Genomic DNA, 15805 nt, shown 5'->3' with positions numbered 1-15805 from the left:
CTCTGCTGACCCAAGACTTACCAGGCAGTAACATGTGCTGTAAACCTGATACTTTCCAGCATCATTTCTGTCCCTGCACATGTGCACAGTAGGTCTGGCATTCCCAAGATGTTCAGATTTCCTGTACTATATGTGTATAGGTACCACCTCTCTTTTGCATGCATACTGTGGAAGATGAGGCAGGGAAGCAAATAAGGAAAACATCTCTCTGAAAACATCCAACCCTTACTGTCTCTATTTCTCTCTTTATTTGCACTGACACTGCCATGTCTGAAATACAGTCTATAGAAGTTAAGCATCTGGTAAACAACACTTCCGCTCTTTATAGATGTACTTTTAAAACAGTGGATAAAATCTGTGTAGCAGGTTGGCCCTGCCAAAGAGAGCAAAGGCCAAATTAGCCACATATATGGAGCAGCAGCACAAAAGCTTGTCTGTGTCTTCTCTGAATAGGAGTTCTGGCAGCGCTGATCTTGGCAGAATTGATATCCGCCACATTACTCAGAATTTTCCAAGGGATTCCAAGGAGTCAGAGTTTAGAGCTGACCTTGCCCACTTTGTGTTGCAGTAAAATCTGACAAGGATCTTATCTACGCTTATGTTTTAATCACAAAGTAGGCTCATCCAGATTAGCAATCCATGGTGAAAAACTCAGTCTTAGCTGCAGACAGGCCTTGGACACAACAATGAAACTCTTATGGAGAACTATGATACATTTAATCACATTTCAAGGACGAAACCACGTCCATACTAGAGACTATACCATAAAAAAAACTTAAAAATCAATGGGAGTAGTATATAACCCATCTCTACCATTTTTCAAGCTTGCAATTTAGGAAATGCAGGATAGGCAAGAATTCGAGTTGCTCAATTCAATAAGCAAACCTGCTTCAGCATTCACTACAAGCTGCAGAGGAGAAAGCTTCACAGTGAGTCTTGCCAAGGGAATTACAATAATCAAGCCTTATGGTCACAAGACCTCACACAACAGTTGTGAAACAGTCATTGGGTAAATAAGGGTGTAACCTGCAATATAATTTACCACTAGCAAAAAAAAAAAAAAAAAAAAAAAAAAAAAACAGACACATCCAAAATACGATCTTAACTATGAAAAGGTACAAAGTCAAGAAAAGGGAATCTCACAAATCCACACTAATGTCAAAAATATAGTGGAACATATACAATGATGCAGATTTGGTAATAAAGGCAAGTCACAGAGTTAATCCTGCAGCCAATAAATTGAAGAGAAACTACAACAGAGAATTCTAAGTCATCTAGGTGTAAAAGTTAGGATGACTTAGAACTGATAGGTAAAGTTGGGTGAAGTCACAAAAGCAGTACATTTCTGTAACAATAAGAAATTAATGTTAAAAAATGATAAAACTAAAGAAACTCATTTAAAAAACATAAATAGGCAGATATCTTACACTAACAGATATCTACTAACAAAGTGTAACCAGAAGGGCACCATTCAACAGCCTCAACAGCTGATGTCTGACTGAATCTTTTTTCTATCCTCTTTATGTTTCAAGGAAGTGTACGAGTGCAACTAAAGGATTGCAGAGAAGTTTTCCAGACTCACGTTGTTTCCAGAAAACTGAATAAAGAACTTTCAAAATGATCACCTCTACAAACCACTGGACTCAGGTCTGTGTGTACGAACATTCTCTTCTGCCCATGTACTAAGAAAAGCTTCCTCTCACCGTCCAACTTTGATTGTTCCACCACTTCATGGGTTTTTTTGCCAAAGAGGAGGAAGAAAAGATACATTGCACCTATCCTCCATACTAACCACCCAAGACATAATGCTGGGCTGCTCTGAACGGCTCTCACAGTGGTTTAGGAGGGTGCTCCTTGCCTTTGCTCCTAATAGCCATTTCTGAGAAAAATGACCGGGTAAGAGGGAGTGGTAGAGGGAGGTGAGAAGAAAGCCATCGTCCTTGCCCTACGAGAGCACTGACTCAGAAAGGCTGGGAGTGGCAGGGTTTGAAGGGGAGAGTACAACATCCAGCCAGGCCATTCCCAACACAGGTCAGCAAAAGCAGCTTCAGTCGTTTCTCCCTCTAACCCCTGCTGCTTCTCTGAGGGAGAAGAGAAAAATGAAGGCATCTAAGTATGTAGCATCACTTCTGATGCAGGGACGAAAGAAGATATTTTGGGCAGGGGAAAGGGAGACAGCAAACACATGTATCCATAGATGAGCTGCAGCACTGGGAAGCAACTGGAATCATGAGAAAGCAAGCACAGCCCTGTCATGGGGAAAAGCAAAAGCGAGGGGATGCGAGTCCACCAGAAGAAAGGCACATGAGAACGTACCTATGAATTTTAACCAGGCTCATGAGCAGTGGCACTCACTGACACTTTTCCAAATAACCCCAGGAGTTAGATACATATACAAAAGCATCTCAAATTTTACTCCCATTCAAATCTCCTAAGAGCTTTTCCCTTAACTGTCAACCCAAGAGAAGTGGCAGGTTTTAGTTAGGCCTTGTAGAGGGGGCTTTGCTTCTGCAGTGTGCAAGGTCCAGGATGTTCTGTTTTAATCTCAGCTTCCACCCTTACCTCCAATTTCTGTGACACTTACACTAGTTGTGTAGGTTCTAGTCCCTGAATATCACTTGCACCTAAAACAAGCAGTACACAGTGTTCAATCCACGGGCACAAGTTAACATATAATTTTCCAACCTATATTAAACTCTCAGATTATTTATGGAGTAAACCAACTATACAAGTTTTGTCAAAATCCATGCTGTGGATGTGTCACTACTACAGAAACCTCAGTGGGCTTTAGAATTATTATTGAAGACTACTCTATAGAAAATAGAGGATTAAATACTTCTAAATGATTGTCCACAGTAGCCCAGATAATATTACAGAACCTGTTGCAATTAAAATTCATTAGCCTTCTTTCTAAATCTCACAACTCAGATCGAGAACTGCATTAATGAAATACTCTATTCTGACTCACTCCACACAATTAAGCTACTCTTTTAAGCAGTCCTTTGCTTCAGTAGAGGAAGAAGGCAATGGAAGAAACTGATAAGAAATAATTAAAGTAATACTGCACTAATGAAAAGGTGAATTAAACAGCTTGTAAACTATCCAGGTGTATTCAGAAGAATTCAACAGATGATATACTGGAAGCTCAATATGCAGTGCACAGATTAAAGCAGAATGTAATATTAATGGTACACCCTACGATAAAGTTGATCATCTACTTTCTGTTGCTTACTGACAAAGGTGAAATACTGTAGCATGCCATTGTTGCAAATGAACTGTGCAGGAGGAAGATGACTTACCAGAGACGTAGTATCATGTTGGAAAATAACACAGAAAACAGAGCTGATTTTCTTATCGATAAGAACAGTTAAGTATGATATCAAGCTGCCCATTACTGTACCTTCATGACATCTTTATAGGAACGAATGACCTCAACTTCCTCTTTTTCATCATCATCGTCATCTTCCACTCCTTCATCCAGAGCATCATATCCCTCATCTTTACTCCCATCTGTTTCTGTGGTATTAGTCATATGATCAATAAGCTGCTCCAGTGGAGGACTCAATTCCCGCTCTTCATTGTCCTTCAAGCCATAGTCCAGGGCTTTGTATATAATAATCCCCAGTGATTCAATAACCTAATAAAAGTGAAAAAGAGATACTTGTTAATATCATTAAATGGGCAAATAGGTTAATCTAAGAACACCCTTGTCTGGTGTTTGTGTAACAAACTTTTAGCAATTGAGAGGATGATAAAATATCAAAATTAAAGGGAAAGTGCCTCTCTACTACCCACAGTAGTACACTACTAGTGCAGCACAGACCACGCATCAGCAGGTCATATCACATACCTATCGTTTTCTTATTCCAAAGCTTGAAATAAAAATAAAGTAGGGCCCTTTTACACTATTTTGCTCCTTATCCTTCTAAAATGACAAACCTCAAAATAATATTACTCTAGTTTTTGTAAAACCATATTACCTGCATACAACCTGTTCTTTGTTCCAGGGAGAGGGAAAAGGTCAGGGGCAAGAAGAAAAGAAAAAACAAACTAGCTTGAGATGCTTCCTTCCTCCTGCAAAGAGTAATGACAGTTGGAAACTGGCCTTCAGTTGCATCTCTTTGATCTGAGAGATGTTTGCACACAGCTGTAGACATGCTAGTATTAACTCGCTGAGCATTGGGCCATCTGCTCATGACAGCCTGTCAGCCTGCCACCCAGCCAGCAAAGGCACACACACGCCACTGAAGACTAATAATAACTGGATTTACCAGTAATGAGCTAGTACCTTGATTTTTCACCAGATTCAAGGCTTCTTTTTTTTGTACAATGTAAAGAGCAAAACAAATATTTACTCAGTGTAACCTAGCAATAAATTGTTATGAATTTCCCCAAATGCTAAATGCATATTTCCTTTCTTAGCATTATTTTCCCTGCAAGTAATACTGAAGCTTCTAGCATTTTGAAGATATTAAGAGATGGCATTTCTTCAAACCGAGGAGTTTGGAAATGGGTGTTATCGGAGAGGGAAGGGAAAAATAGGTTTGTAAGAATAAACCACAATAAGATAAGGCAGATGCTGAAAGATCTTTGTCTGACAGCGAAAGCAGGATGCGAGCTATTGCATTTAATCTCTCATCTTTCTCATGTGTTGTGATGGCTAGCGTGTACACCGATGAGAAAACTCCTGGAGCAACGCTAACAACAAGAGCATTTCTAAACACACCAACCTTTGCCAGCAAATGCCATTTGCTCTTGTCTGGCTTTCAGTATTATCCTGGTCCTGGCTCCAGTATACTTGAAACATACATTTTTGAAATTCTAATTAAGTAAACAGGAAAATACACATGGAATCACAAAACGTCAAATTTCACTCTCCAGCAGCTAATTTCAGTGCAGTATTTTTAGTCTGAAAGACTGGAGGTTAGCAAAGATTTAAAATTATATCATGTAATTTATCTAGACAGAAAATTTCATGTACTAGCTGCAGTCTGACTGCTTTACATTTGTATATGTCATTGAGATCACTTTGCAGTGCAAAATTCACGTTGCAGTACAATGGTTAAACACAGAAACAAACTAATAAAAACCTCTCATTTATTTCTAATGATTTTAATAATTGCATTAAATATAAATCATTTTTCTATATTTTTTCTGGGATACATATTTAGAAAATATTCTTCAAATGCAGTTCAGAAAAGTGATTGGGCAAATTAATGAAGAAAAATCTGTCTCCATTTATTTAGTAAACCAAAACAAAACAAAACAGCTTCTGACATGGGAAATCCCAGCAAGACAATAAAGTATGGTAGGGAGATACCACTGCATGTTTGCTCAGTTCTCATACTCTTCCCCAGACACCTGCTCTTGCCACGCTGGAGACAGGACACTACACCACACAGGCCTTAAGCTTGATGCTTTACAACTATTCTTATATTTGCAATTCATCTGGTCTGCCTCTTGGAGAAGCTATTTTGGAATAGCTGTCTTGAAAAACTTGCATTGTTTAAAAAAAAATGAATAAGTGAAAAGTACATAAAATAAATATATTCTAGTCGCATTCATGTACATTTCTTGAAACTCAGACTCTTAGGGCAATCTCAAGATATAGCACCGCAGCAACTGAAAGGGAACAAAGCATCACAAGTTAATTCCAGCATGTAGTAGACCTAACCAAAAAATAAAAACAACTGAAATTGATATTTTTAAAATCTTAACATTATTTCAAAAAATTGTAAATGTTTAGCATACGTGAGAAGGACAGAAATGCGTAAACTAGATGTCAAGAAAATACAATTTTTTGTGCCGTACTCTGGTGGCTGCAGATCACAGATGCTGGATCCCATCAAAAAACGGGAGGGAGGCGGGAGGCACAGAAAGTGCACCCTGTCTCTGCCTTTCTCTGTTTGGGAACGGGATAAGGCACTCGGAAGCACCAGGGCTAAAGCCGGGCGGCAGCTGCTGCTTCCTCCGATGCACCAGCTCGACGCACTGGGGCCCTCACCGCCCAGGAGCGCGGCTTGCGCGTTTGCACGTACTGTGACCACATCTCACAACACATGCAAAAGCCCGAAAGGCAAGCGCCTTAAGCGAGCAGCTTGGCCTCGACTCGCACGAAAATCAGAAACGTTCAGCGCTCGCCGCGACGCTGCTTTACCAGGGAGCTTGTAAAACGGCACAGGGCCACACGCAGGCACCAAACGAAAGTCACGGAACCACCGGCACGTCTTCACCCGGGCAAACGCGCTAAGACAACCTCACACCAGCGAAACCTGTGGCTACAGAGCCAGAAATTTAATATACAAAAGTTGGACTCACTGCTGTCACTTTGCCTGTCAGACAATCAAATACGAACAAAAAAAGGCGAAACCTCTTCACAGCTGAATGGATGAACTGATAATACACAGGTTACTGAACTGGATAACCGGAGAATACAACTCATTTTTTCAAAGTATTCGTTATTAAAAAGAAACCATTCGTTTCATATTTTATTCTTGTTAATTTAAGATAAAATAAATACTTCTAGCACCTAGCAAGCACCAAGTGCTGAAACAGCCCTGAATGAGGCCTATGAAGACATCAGAGGTATAGTAGGAAAAAAAGGGTAGGAAGAGCCTTAGTAAGAAGGCTCTGTTTTAAACCAGAGTTGTATCCTGGCACAGCAACACGACTACGTAACATTGCAACACTTGCACTACTAAAGATAAATGATACCACTTGATTCAGATTTTAAAAAGAAACAATTAGTTCTGCACCTTGAATTTTATAACTCATTTGTTCCCGGCTGACTGCAGTTTTGGCAGAGGACCTGATCTCTGCAACTCAAGCAGTGGCTGAACACCTTAAAAAAAAAAAAAAAAAAAAAACACACACACCTCCAAAAAACATTTCCCACTGACCGAGCTTGCACTTTGTCACGCCTAAATCGCCAGCGAGGGCGGGCTCTCGCCTCCCCGCGCGGGCGTGCGCTCCGGGCTCCGACGCCCGGCTCTGCACGTGCGGCACGGCGCCCTCGCAGCGCGCGCCCCTTCCCAGGGCTCGCTTTAATTTTCAAGCAAAGTGGCAAAGCCTAAGGACAGGCCTGTGCCTTCAGCAGAAAAGAGCTTTTCTTGGGCTCAAATTCCTCTCCCTCCCTAAAGGTCTCTCTTCCTCCAAAGGCCGCTCAGGTGCTGCGTCCCCAGAGCGGGCTTAAAGAAGCCCTGAAGCTCTGGCTGCTAAGATGAGGCAACCAGCTTTGAACCTCCCCCCAGGCATAACAATATTTGCATTACTGCTGCACTGGCTTTTAAGAATGGTGACAAAGAACTTCATTAAAAAAAAAAATCTACTGCAGGTATTTTTTTTAAATGCTGAAATTCCTTGTTGTAACACACGGTGCAGCCACCTCTCGAGTCAGCAAGTTCCCCTTGCGCGTCAGGAGGAGACACGCAAGCACGCACAAGCTGTCGTAACAAAACTCCCTAAATACAACGCAAAAGGTGCGCATGTTAAAACGCTATGCAAAACCAACTTCTCACCTCCCTTTAGATGACAGAGGGAGCAGGCTACTGACCCGATTATTTCTCTTTGTAACAAAGCAGTTTGCTCCTTTCTTAAGCATCTAATTCACTAAGTGAAAAAGACTGCATTTTTAGCAAAGGTGAACCATTAAGGCTGTTAGGATAAACTAAAGCATACTGTTTGGTTATTTACCTCATCAGTAGATGTCCTACATAACTCTCAAGAGTAGTTCACAGAAAAGCATGTCTAAATAGGCTGTTACAAGAGTTTCATTGCTGTCACTGCATACCTCACGTAGATTAATGTAGTTTTTACCACAACATTCTCTGGTGAAAAGCAGATAGCATTACCCACGTTTTAATAGCTGGAGACGTCACTAAATTTAAGTATGACCTTCACTAAATTGGAGCAACTTGGAACAGACTATCAGACAAGAAAAGCGAACACTTTCAGCTGCTTCCAGTTGAGCAGCGAGAATTCAGAGCAATTCCAACAAATCAGATGAATTAGTCATTACAAAAGAATATAGACATAAGATACAGGATTATTTAACTTCTGGGTAGTGTTGGCTTCTAACTGAAATAGAGAGTATCTCTTTCTGCGATATAATGTGCCTTAGTATTTAATGTAAAGAAGTAAGAAAAGAAAAAACAAAAAAACCCACATAATATGCAGTGTCTAACAGAAAATAAAACATGAAAGGAAATGAAATATATTCTTTTTACAAGATAAAGTGTTTTAGATATATTCAGAGCTATGAAAACTTCTTTGTTGTCTCCAGAGTAGGGCTTTTCCAAAATAACTTTATATGTGTGGGTTTGTGAAAGCACAGCATGGGTGCAAAGACCTACTTACTGCGTATTTTTTGTTATTCAGGTATACAGCAAAGAGATTCAATGGAAGAACTCCTGATCAAGACAAAACCAGCTTAAAGCATACAAAAGGGATGCTAGCCATTTTTTTGATCCCCTTCGGAAATGAATATGTAAAAATTAAAGCAGTTAAATATTCTTGGATTCAGTTGCCTCTAAAAAAATGATAGTCATTTAACTGTAAGTTTATTAAGGCTCAAGTGCATTATAACTCTCTCTGACTTATTCAAAGGTTCTGACAACTATAAACCTGTTTTTCGTTGTCCAAGTTTGACTATGGAGATTATCTAAGAAAAACTGCCATATATTAGCATAAATGAATGCAGAATTTATCCATTGCATCAGTCCATCATATTTTATATGCTGCATTAGAACACTGAAAAAAAAGTAATTGTTATTTTTCTTCCAGGTTTTGTTCACACGTTATAATCCCCAAGATTAGGAAAATAGTTTGTCTTTTATTTAAGGCATTTTTCTATCCTGGAGGAATTTCTCCAAAATGACAGTTCATCCTAAGACAAAAAAAAAAATAAATTGCACGATTTAACTGGAAACTCTAGTAACACTTGAAGCTCCAGTAAAAGAATGATGTGCAATAATTAAGTAACACGAATGTTGAAAGTCATTCAAATGTTCTTAAATACACCTCTATACGTATCACAGATTTAAATACAGGCCATATTAAGGCTTCAATCCTGATCACATTTAAGTGAATGGCAGAGATACCAATTTATATTTGTTGAAACAAATGGGCAGAACAGGTATGTTGTTACACTTCTCTACAGCAGGCTTAAAACAGTCTGAAATTTGTCTTAAAACAGCCTATCTATGTAGAATTTTAGATGTGGTGTCTGTCTTGGGTTTTCTGAAGCATTTTAGGATCATAGTCTACAAAGACAATTTCCACAAAGCTTCATTCACAATCTTAGCAGCTTCCAAACTAAGCAAGTCAAAATAAAGTTAGTGAAAGTCCTAAGGACTATGGAAATGCTATTTGGAAATATCAAGAGAATATATGTTTTTTACTTTAAGTTAGAGAACCAAAATCAGACCATGTTACAAACTTCTGTCCTAATTCCTTTCTCATATAAAATGAGCACACAAATACGCCATTAGTCTTCAGAGTTATCTATCAAAATAAATTATCTTTTCTGCTCATATAACCCTTCAGTATGCCTGAGTTTACTAAATAAAGTCAAATCCAAAGGGATTTTTTTTCCTTTTTAAATAATAATGAGGTATAAACTTTTTATTTAGAAAGTAATGAGGTGAACTCCCTGAGCAAATCAAAAGAAAGTGAAGAATTTAACTGACTACCACAATTACACCAAGCCACAGAAATTCCAGGGATTCAATTGCTGCAACAGGCAAAAAATGACATTTGTCACATCAGCCTTTTGAATAAAGCCTTGTCTATATTACAAAAGAGTACCAATTTAACTCAAGTAAAAGATTTTCTAATAAAGAGATGGCTCTTTATTAGAAGTTACAAGCTCAAGTAAAACTGGTATAAACAAAAGTGAAATTAGTGCAGTAGCTCTAATCTTCAGAATTCATGGGTGACTGGTCTAAATTTGGCTGTTACTGCATGTGTAAGAGAGGATCTATACAAGAGGAATAATCCAAATAAACTAATCTCGCTCAAAAACACTTAGCTTTGGTCATGAAGCAATACAGAATCAATACCACTTTTATTCAAAATATCTGCAAAGTTCAACTAATCATGACAACACAAAAAGTCAGTTTGTATTAACTTTTTAGCCTTCTCACAAAGATTTCTGTTAATCTACTGCAGTTGTCTGGTGCAGGCTTGGCTCCTGTTTAATTAATCCAAAAATTAAAGTGAGTAAACATCTGCTGCAATGTAAATCATTTCTTGTTCTGTAACTCAAGAACTTTCTCACATCTATTTCCCCCCAAATTAACTACAAAAGCCAAGCAAACAAAATAACTGAACAACAAAAGCTACTCTTTTAAATACAAATTCTTGATTAACAAAAGCATTGCATTTGCATGTACGTCACGCAAACTTTCTATCAGTGGCTTTCTTTACAAAAGCTACATTGGTTTCACAGTATTTCTCAGAGTTATGTATGTATTTCCCGCATTTCACTGATGACGAATTCAACAAAGACAGATTATGCATGTGAACAAGTTCACACGGAGTTGGGAACACAACATGCTTCCTGGTTTAGCTGTAGCTGCCCTAAAATCCATTTTCTTCCATTCCTGAACAAATGTCCTCTTTTGTCTCCTGAACAGACTTCTTCCCAGTCAGCCAAACTTTTTTTAATTTCAAGATTAGATTAGCCTAAGCTTAGTGATGTTAAGAAACAAGCCCGAGCAAAACAACGCAACAGCTCCATTTTTAAGTTGTGTGTCACAAAAGAAGACTAAAGCAGTTTGCTGCTTCATAGTGACTAACATACTCTATAGTTATATACAAAACTCAACACAAAGCTACTGACCATTGATGGGGAACCAAATAACCACTGATATGGAATTTGCCCTTTCCATCCATACTGAAGAAGAAACTTTGGAGAAGTCGTCTATGGGATACTGACTTTTATCACATAGCGGCCCAAAACTTACTGTGCTTAGCTGCCCCCGCTACGTTGGGGAAGAGCGCTCAGCGGTACTCGGACACATCATTTATCTCCTAAAGAAACTAACGTGAATTTGCAGAGACGGCCTGGGAACAAAAAAGCTAAAAGCCTAGAGACCCTCGCTGAGAGCTTTTTTGTTAGTCAGGTATGCAAGGAAACACGCATGAGGTTGGTACTAAGGACACGAGCTGATCGTGGAATATGCGAATTTGCACATGGGTTATCATGACAGTCTGAGGAACTATTAACGTGCCAGAAAGCTACTCTGTCTAGGTCACATATGAGCTCTGTAACTCTATCACACAAACTCCACAGTTCAGGCTGACAAAGCCACTGCAAAGCTCCTAATTTTATGAAATTTTATTTTATTTTCTTCCATGTCCACTTCCTAATCAGTAGCAACATCCGATACAACTGTTTGGGTCACTGGTGTTCAAACAAATGCCTCTCCAAGCCTGAATGCCTCAGTGAACATAAAACACTTTAGTAATGAGTTAAAGGAGTTACTGTACAATTACTTTCGAGCTCCCACTATGGTTTTATTGGAAAGGCTGGCATTTGCTACAATAATTCAAGAAAGCACCACTATGCTCTACTGACAGGTTATCTACTCATAAAAAGATATTAAGCCTCACATTACTTCTGGGTTCAGAAATTCAGATACAATGATATGTAGGGAAGGTTGATTTACTCTAAACCAGAAGAGAAAATAGGATCTGTGCCCAAGCCTTAGAAGAGAATTTACTACTTACTCTTTGGGTAGAAAAAAACCCAGAGAATCCATTTTCAAAATGACACACGCTTGTATTTCCTTTGCCGTTCCTTCTGAACAAGCCCCGCACAAAAGAAACACATATCAAAAAATACCTCTATCACAACTAAAATTATTGATACAGTAAAGAGAGTTTATAACCTCAAGCATGAAATACTGTAGCACAAGATATTCCAGTATCTGCCATCTCCCTAAATCATCTATTACTGCTGAACTATAAGAGTTTATTATCCCTAACAGAATTGCCACATTCCTGAATTACAAACTGCTGAACGTTGTTCTACTGCTTTTTGCCCATAAAGATACTATTCATGAACTCTAGCAGAGTGAGGACAACATAAATTTTCTTGCAATTACTGTTCAGAAATGTTATGCTATTCCCCAAAATTTTATTTTCATTTTATGCTCAACAAAATCAAAATATTCATAATTCATGCTCCCTCTAGACATCTTTATCATATAGGTAGATTTTCTACAACACTCAGCACTTGACCTTTCTAATAGAGTAGAGAGATATCTACATCATTTATTTTGCTGCTCAGGTTGCAGCCGAGTTGTTAAATATCCAGGCTTTAGTGGGAGTGGAGTTCATTCAAATATTTACACCTACGTTAGCTGCACATATACTTGGGAACAATAAAAAAAAGCTAAAGTAAAAAAGGCTGTATGTATACCAATTAACAAGACTTACTGCCTCAAAATTCACGGCCAAATTCTCTGGCCTGTTCAGTGCATTTTGCACCACTTGGAAAAATCTGAGTGTCACATCAAATTAGGCCTTTAAAGAGTCAATCTCAAAGCTCTCCTGTGCTGAGCTCTTGTTAATGGATGTGATGAAGTCAACTCCTGCACTAGCCACACTGCCATCCTTGGCAGAAGGAAAAGCAGAAAGATGTGTATTGGGGTAAGAGGGGAAGGGGGAACACCAGGGCAGAGTGATCTAGCACATGCACAGGGTCACTACAGGACAGCTCTGACACGGTCCTACACAAGTCATCCGTGGATCAAGGATTCACAAGTAGCCCCTTGATGGCTCCTTTTTGGTTGCAAAAAAACCCCAACAGAAAAAAAAAAAAAAAAAAAAAAAAAAAAAAAAAAAACACCTGAGCTAGGCAGACAGGGAGTGTATACCTCCCTGGCAGAACATGATCTCTACCTGGAAAAAGAAAGTGAGGTTTCAGTGCTGTGGCGAGCTCCTGGTTTTGAAGACACCGCCTATATTTTTGTGTAAATTCCCAGTTTAAAATTTCTAGGTAAGTGTTGTCATAGCACCTCCAGGTCAGACTCTAGTTGCCTACCCAATTTTCTTAACACAAACCAAACAAAGAATTCAAAATCCAAATTCAGTCTCATCCTTATGCCTCCAAATCCTAACCCCATTCCACAATAAAGGCATCACATCCTGTGTCAGTAGTACTTTAGCCATTTCCAAGTGTAAGAAACGTGTGGAAGTGAATGTCATCTTCCTAATTGCTTATTTCTTGTGAGATCTCAGACTAGCCATTTCCTCACTCATCTAACAGTTTCATCACCAGTTACATATGAGGATATTGACCCATTTTGAAAGCTCTCTGGATGAAAAGTGCTGGGCAAGTCTAAATTATACGTCTGCGTGTTGCAAACAAAGACTTAAGCTCAGCTGGAAGTCCTTCTAATCACTCTGTTTTCCCTATGATTTTTGTTCTCTATAAACTGAGGGAACAAAAAATGAAGAAAAACAGATGCCCTGAGGCTAATGTTAAGGCTTATCAGCTGAGCGCAATGCAACATATTAACTGGCTTTCCTTTGAAAATCTAAAGCAAAACATAACAGTGACTTATTTAAACATAAACAGCACAAGTAGCCAGAGAAAATAGCTACTAACATCCTAACACCAGATTTTTCTAAACTTCACAGAAAATAAATACTGACAGCATCATTCCTTCATTCTGCTACATCAATATAATTATATCTATCAGTCTAAACCCTAGAGAATGAATGTTTTATAGCTCAAGAAATAGGAAAAAATAGCAAAACATTTTTAATGATTTTGGATAATGTGGTTTCAGATTTCAATCCTTAATTTAAGAATCTCAAATTATTTTGAATAGCCTTGATGGGGTCCCCAAATCTTTTTTGTGAGCAGCTTTTGTAATATACGCAGCATGACTGTTTCTATTATAACTCTTATAATAACTCTTATTATAATCTCTTTGAGTTCAAAGAGAAACTGCCTGGTGATCTCTTCAGACAAAACAAACTGAAAAAAAGGCTGCTTTTTTAGATGGTTCCCTAACAAGTTAAATCACGTTCCCGGAAGGAAGGAAAGAAAAGCAATGTAATGATCACAAGGTCCATTCCGAAAGGGAGACTAAATTAAGGTCTTTTGGAGAATTCTGTTGAATCTCTATGAGAACTTTGCCCTTGGAGTGGAGAAATCATTCCAGTCTAGCAGAGAAACACTTCATCATAGGTATCCTCTTTTCATAAAAGAGATACCCGCTTGATGCCATCAGAGACTCTTTTCTCCTATTATTTTGTAACACCCTACCAAAAATCTAGGAAAATAAAAATGTAAGAAAATTATCATTGTATTAAAAACATAAGCTTAGTTTTAACATTATATTAGTCGATACTCTCGAAGGAGTTGAAGATCTTCCATCAAATCAGATAGAAAGCACATCTAGCCAACGCCTCCCGCAGGGAACTGTATTTCAAATGCCAATGAACAATTTATTTCTGCAAATTCTAGAGCTCAGAGTGGCAGAATTTGGTTTTATTTTCTTCTCGTTAAGCCTTTTACATGGATTATTTTTCTCCTTTGTCAGGTGAGGTTGTTAAGCCTTGCGACAGGCCATGAAGCCGCACGCTCTCCTGCAAGCTGTAGGACAGGCAGAAAAGTGCAGATGCTGGCGTGGGTAGATGCCTCGCAGAGAAGACCGGTCTTCTGTAGGTATTGGGACCACGAAGGCGAGTTAGACCGACAGCAGCGAGGCCAGTCCAGAGAACACAGCGGCGACAGTGTAACTATGACTTGCCTCACAGCGCTGGGGGAGGCAGAGGTGATGTCCTCACCTTCCCGCCTACCTTTTGCTAACAGCAGGGTTGGTGGGGCAAGGAGGTCTTCCAGATCAGACAAACTGACCTTGCTGGAAAAGCCTGCTTTTCCTGACCAGCTCAGAAAAGAAAAACCAGTAAAATCGGCCAGACGATGTCCTTGATCCAGCCGATGGCGTGGCCCGTTCTGCGGCCAACGCCGGCGCTGCCGGGCGCGGGAACGCCGGGGACGCCGGCAGGGGTGGCTCGGGCTGCCCGGCACCCGGCACCCTTCCCTACACCTACCATGGCTCTAGGCCAAAAGAAAGCAGAGCACCACAGACACCTCAGACCTGTACTTACAGGTAGAAGAAAAGTCTCTATTTTAACTGGAAGAGCTAAAATTATCCTTAATATGGAGCGACAGCACAACCGTCTGTCGTATCTACTTAATATTTTTAGAGAAAATACTAGGTGTAAACATACTACTTTTTCTGACAATTTTTTTTGTTTTACAAGGCAATTCCTTCCCTAATCGGCAATTTTATCTATGAACATTGCCTTTTACCAAATATTTGTTATGACAGGGAGGGAAAGAAATTAGGAGTCCTTGCTTTGTTAAGATTAAAAAAAGAAATTTGATTATTTTAAAGGAATATAAAATCAATCAACTCATCAAAAGCAAGACACAATAAACTAAAAGAACTCTAACTCAAATCTTAACATTATTTCAAAATAACAGTTATTACTAAGAGAATTCTAATTATATGAAAGAGATCTCAAAGTGGAACAAATTACTCCAAAAACCAGTGTCTCCTTTCAGCTTTTTAATTTTTTTTAAACTGAATTAAATAAAATCCTTAAAATGAAATCTGCAATTATTTTCAATTATTCTTAGAAGTATTTTTACCTAGTAAGTAATATATGACATTCTAATAAAGCTAAGGTGCAAAGGAATAAGCAGATTAGAAACGCAATTTTCCCTGCTCATCCCCCTCAGCTAATTAAGCTAATAAAAAAGTATTCTACCAGAATGGAA

The 15805-nt window shown here is 38.9% G+C and overlaps 1 protein-coding gene across 3 annotated transcripts in view; it reads right to left on the bottom strand.

Moving 5' to 3' along the window:
- Window positions 1-15805, bottom strand: part of SPIRE1 (spire type actin nucleation factor 1) — a 129052-nt gene that overhangs the window by 68689 nt on the left and 44558 nt on the right. For all 3 annotated transcript variants that reach the window (XR_009957657.1, XM_062570098.1, XM_062570099.1), the window contains exon 3: window positions 3401-3637. Coding sequence is in view for 2 of the 3 variants with exons in the window: in XM_062570098.1 (XP_062426082.1) it covers window positions 3401-3637 (237 nt within the window). In the remaining variant the exon portion in view is untranslated. The remainder of the gene's footprint in view (window positions 1-3400; window positions 3638-15805) is intronic.

The sequence above is a fragment of the Rhea pennata genome, chromosome 2 (assembly GCF_028389875.1).
Source record: "Rhea pennata isolate bPtePen1 chromosome 2, bPtePen1.pri, whole genome shotgun sequence".
In the NCBI taxonomy this organism is placed as follows: Eukaryota; Metazoa; Chordata; class Aves; order Rheiformes; family Rheidae; genus Rhea; species Rhea pennata.
The sequence above is the reverse complement of the archived record's forward strand: the minus strand, read 5'-3'. Positions and strand labels throughout refer to the sequence as shown.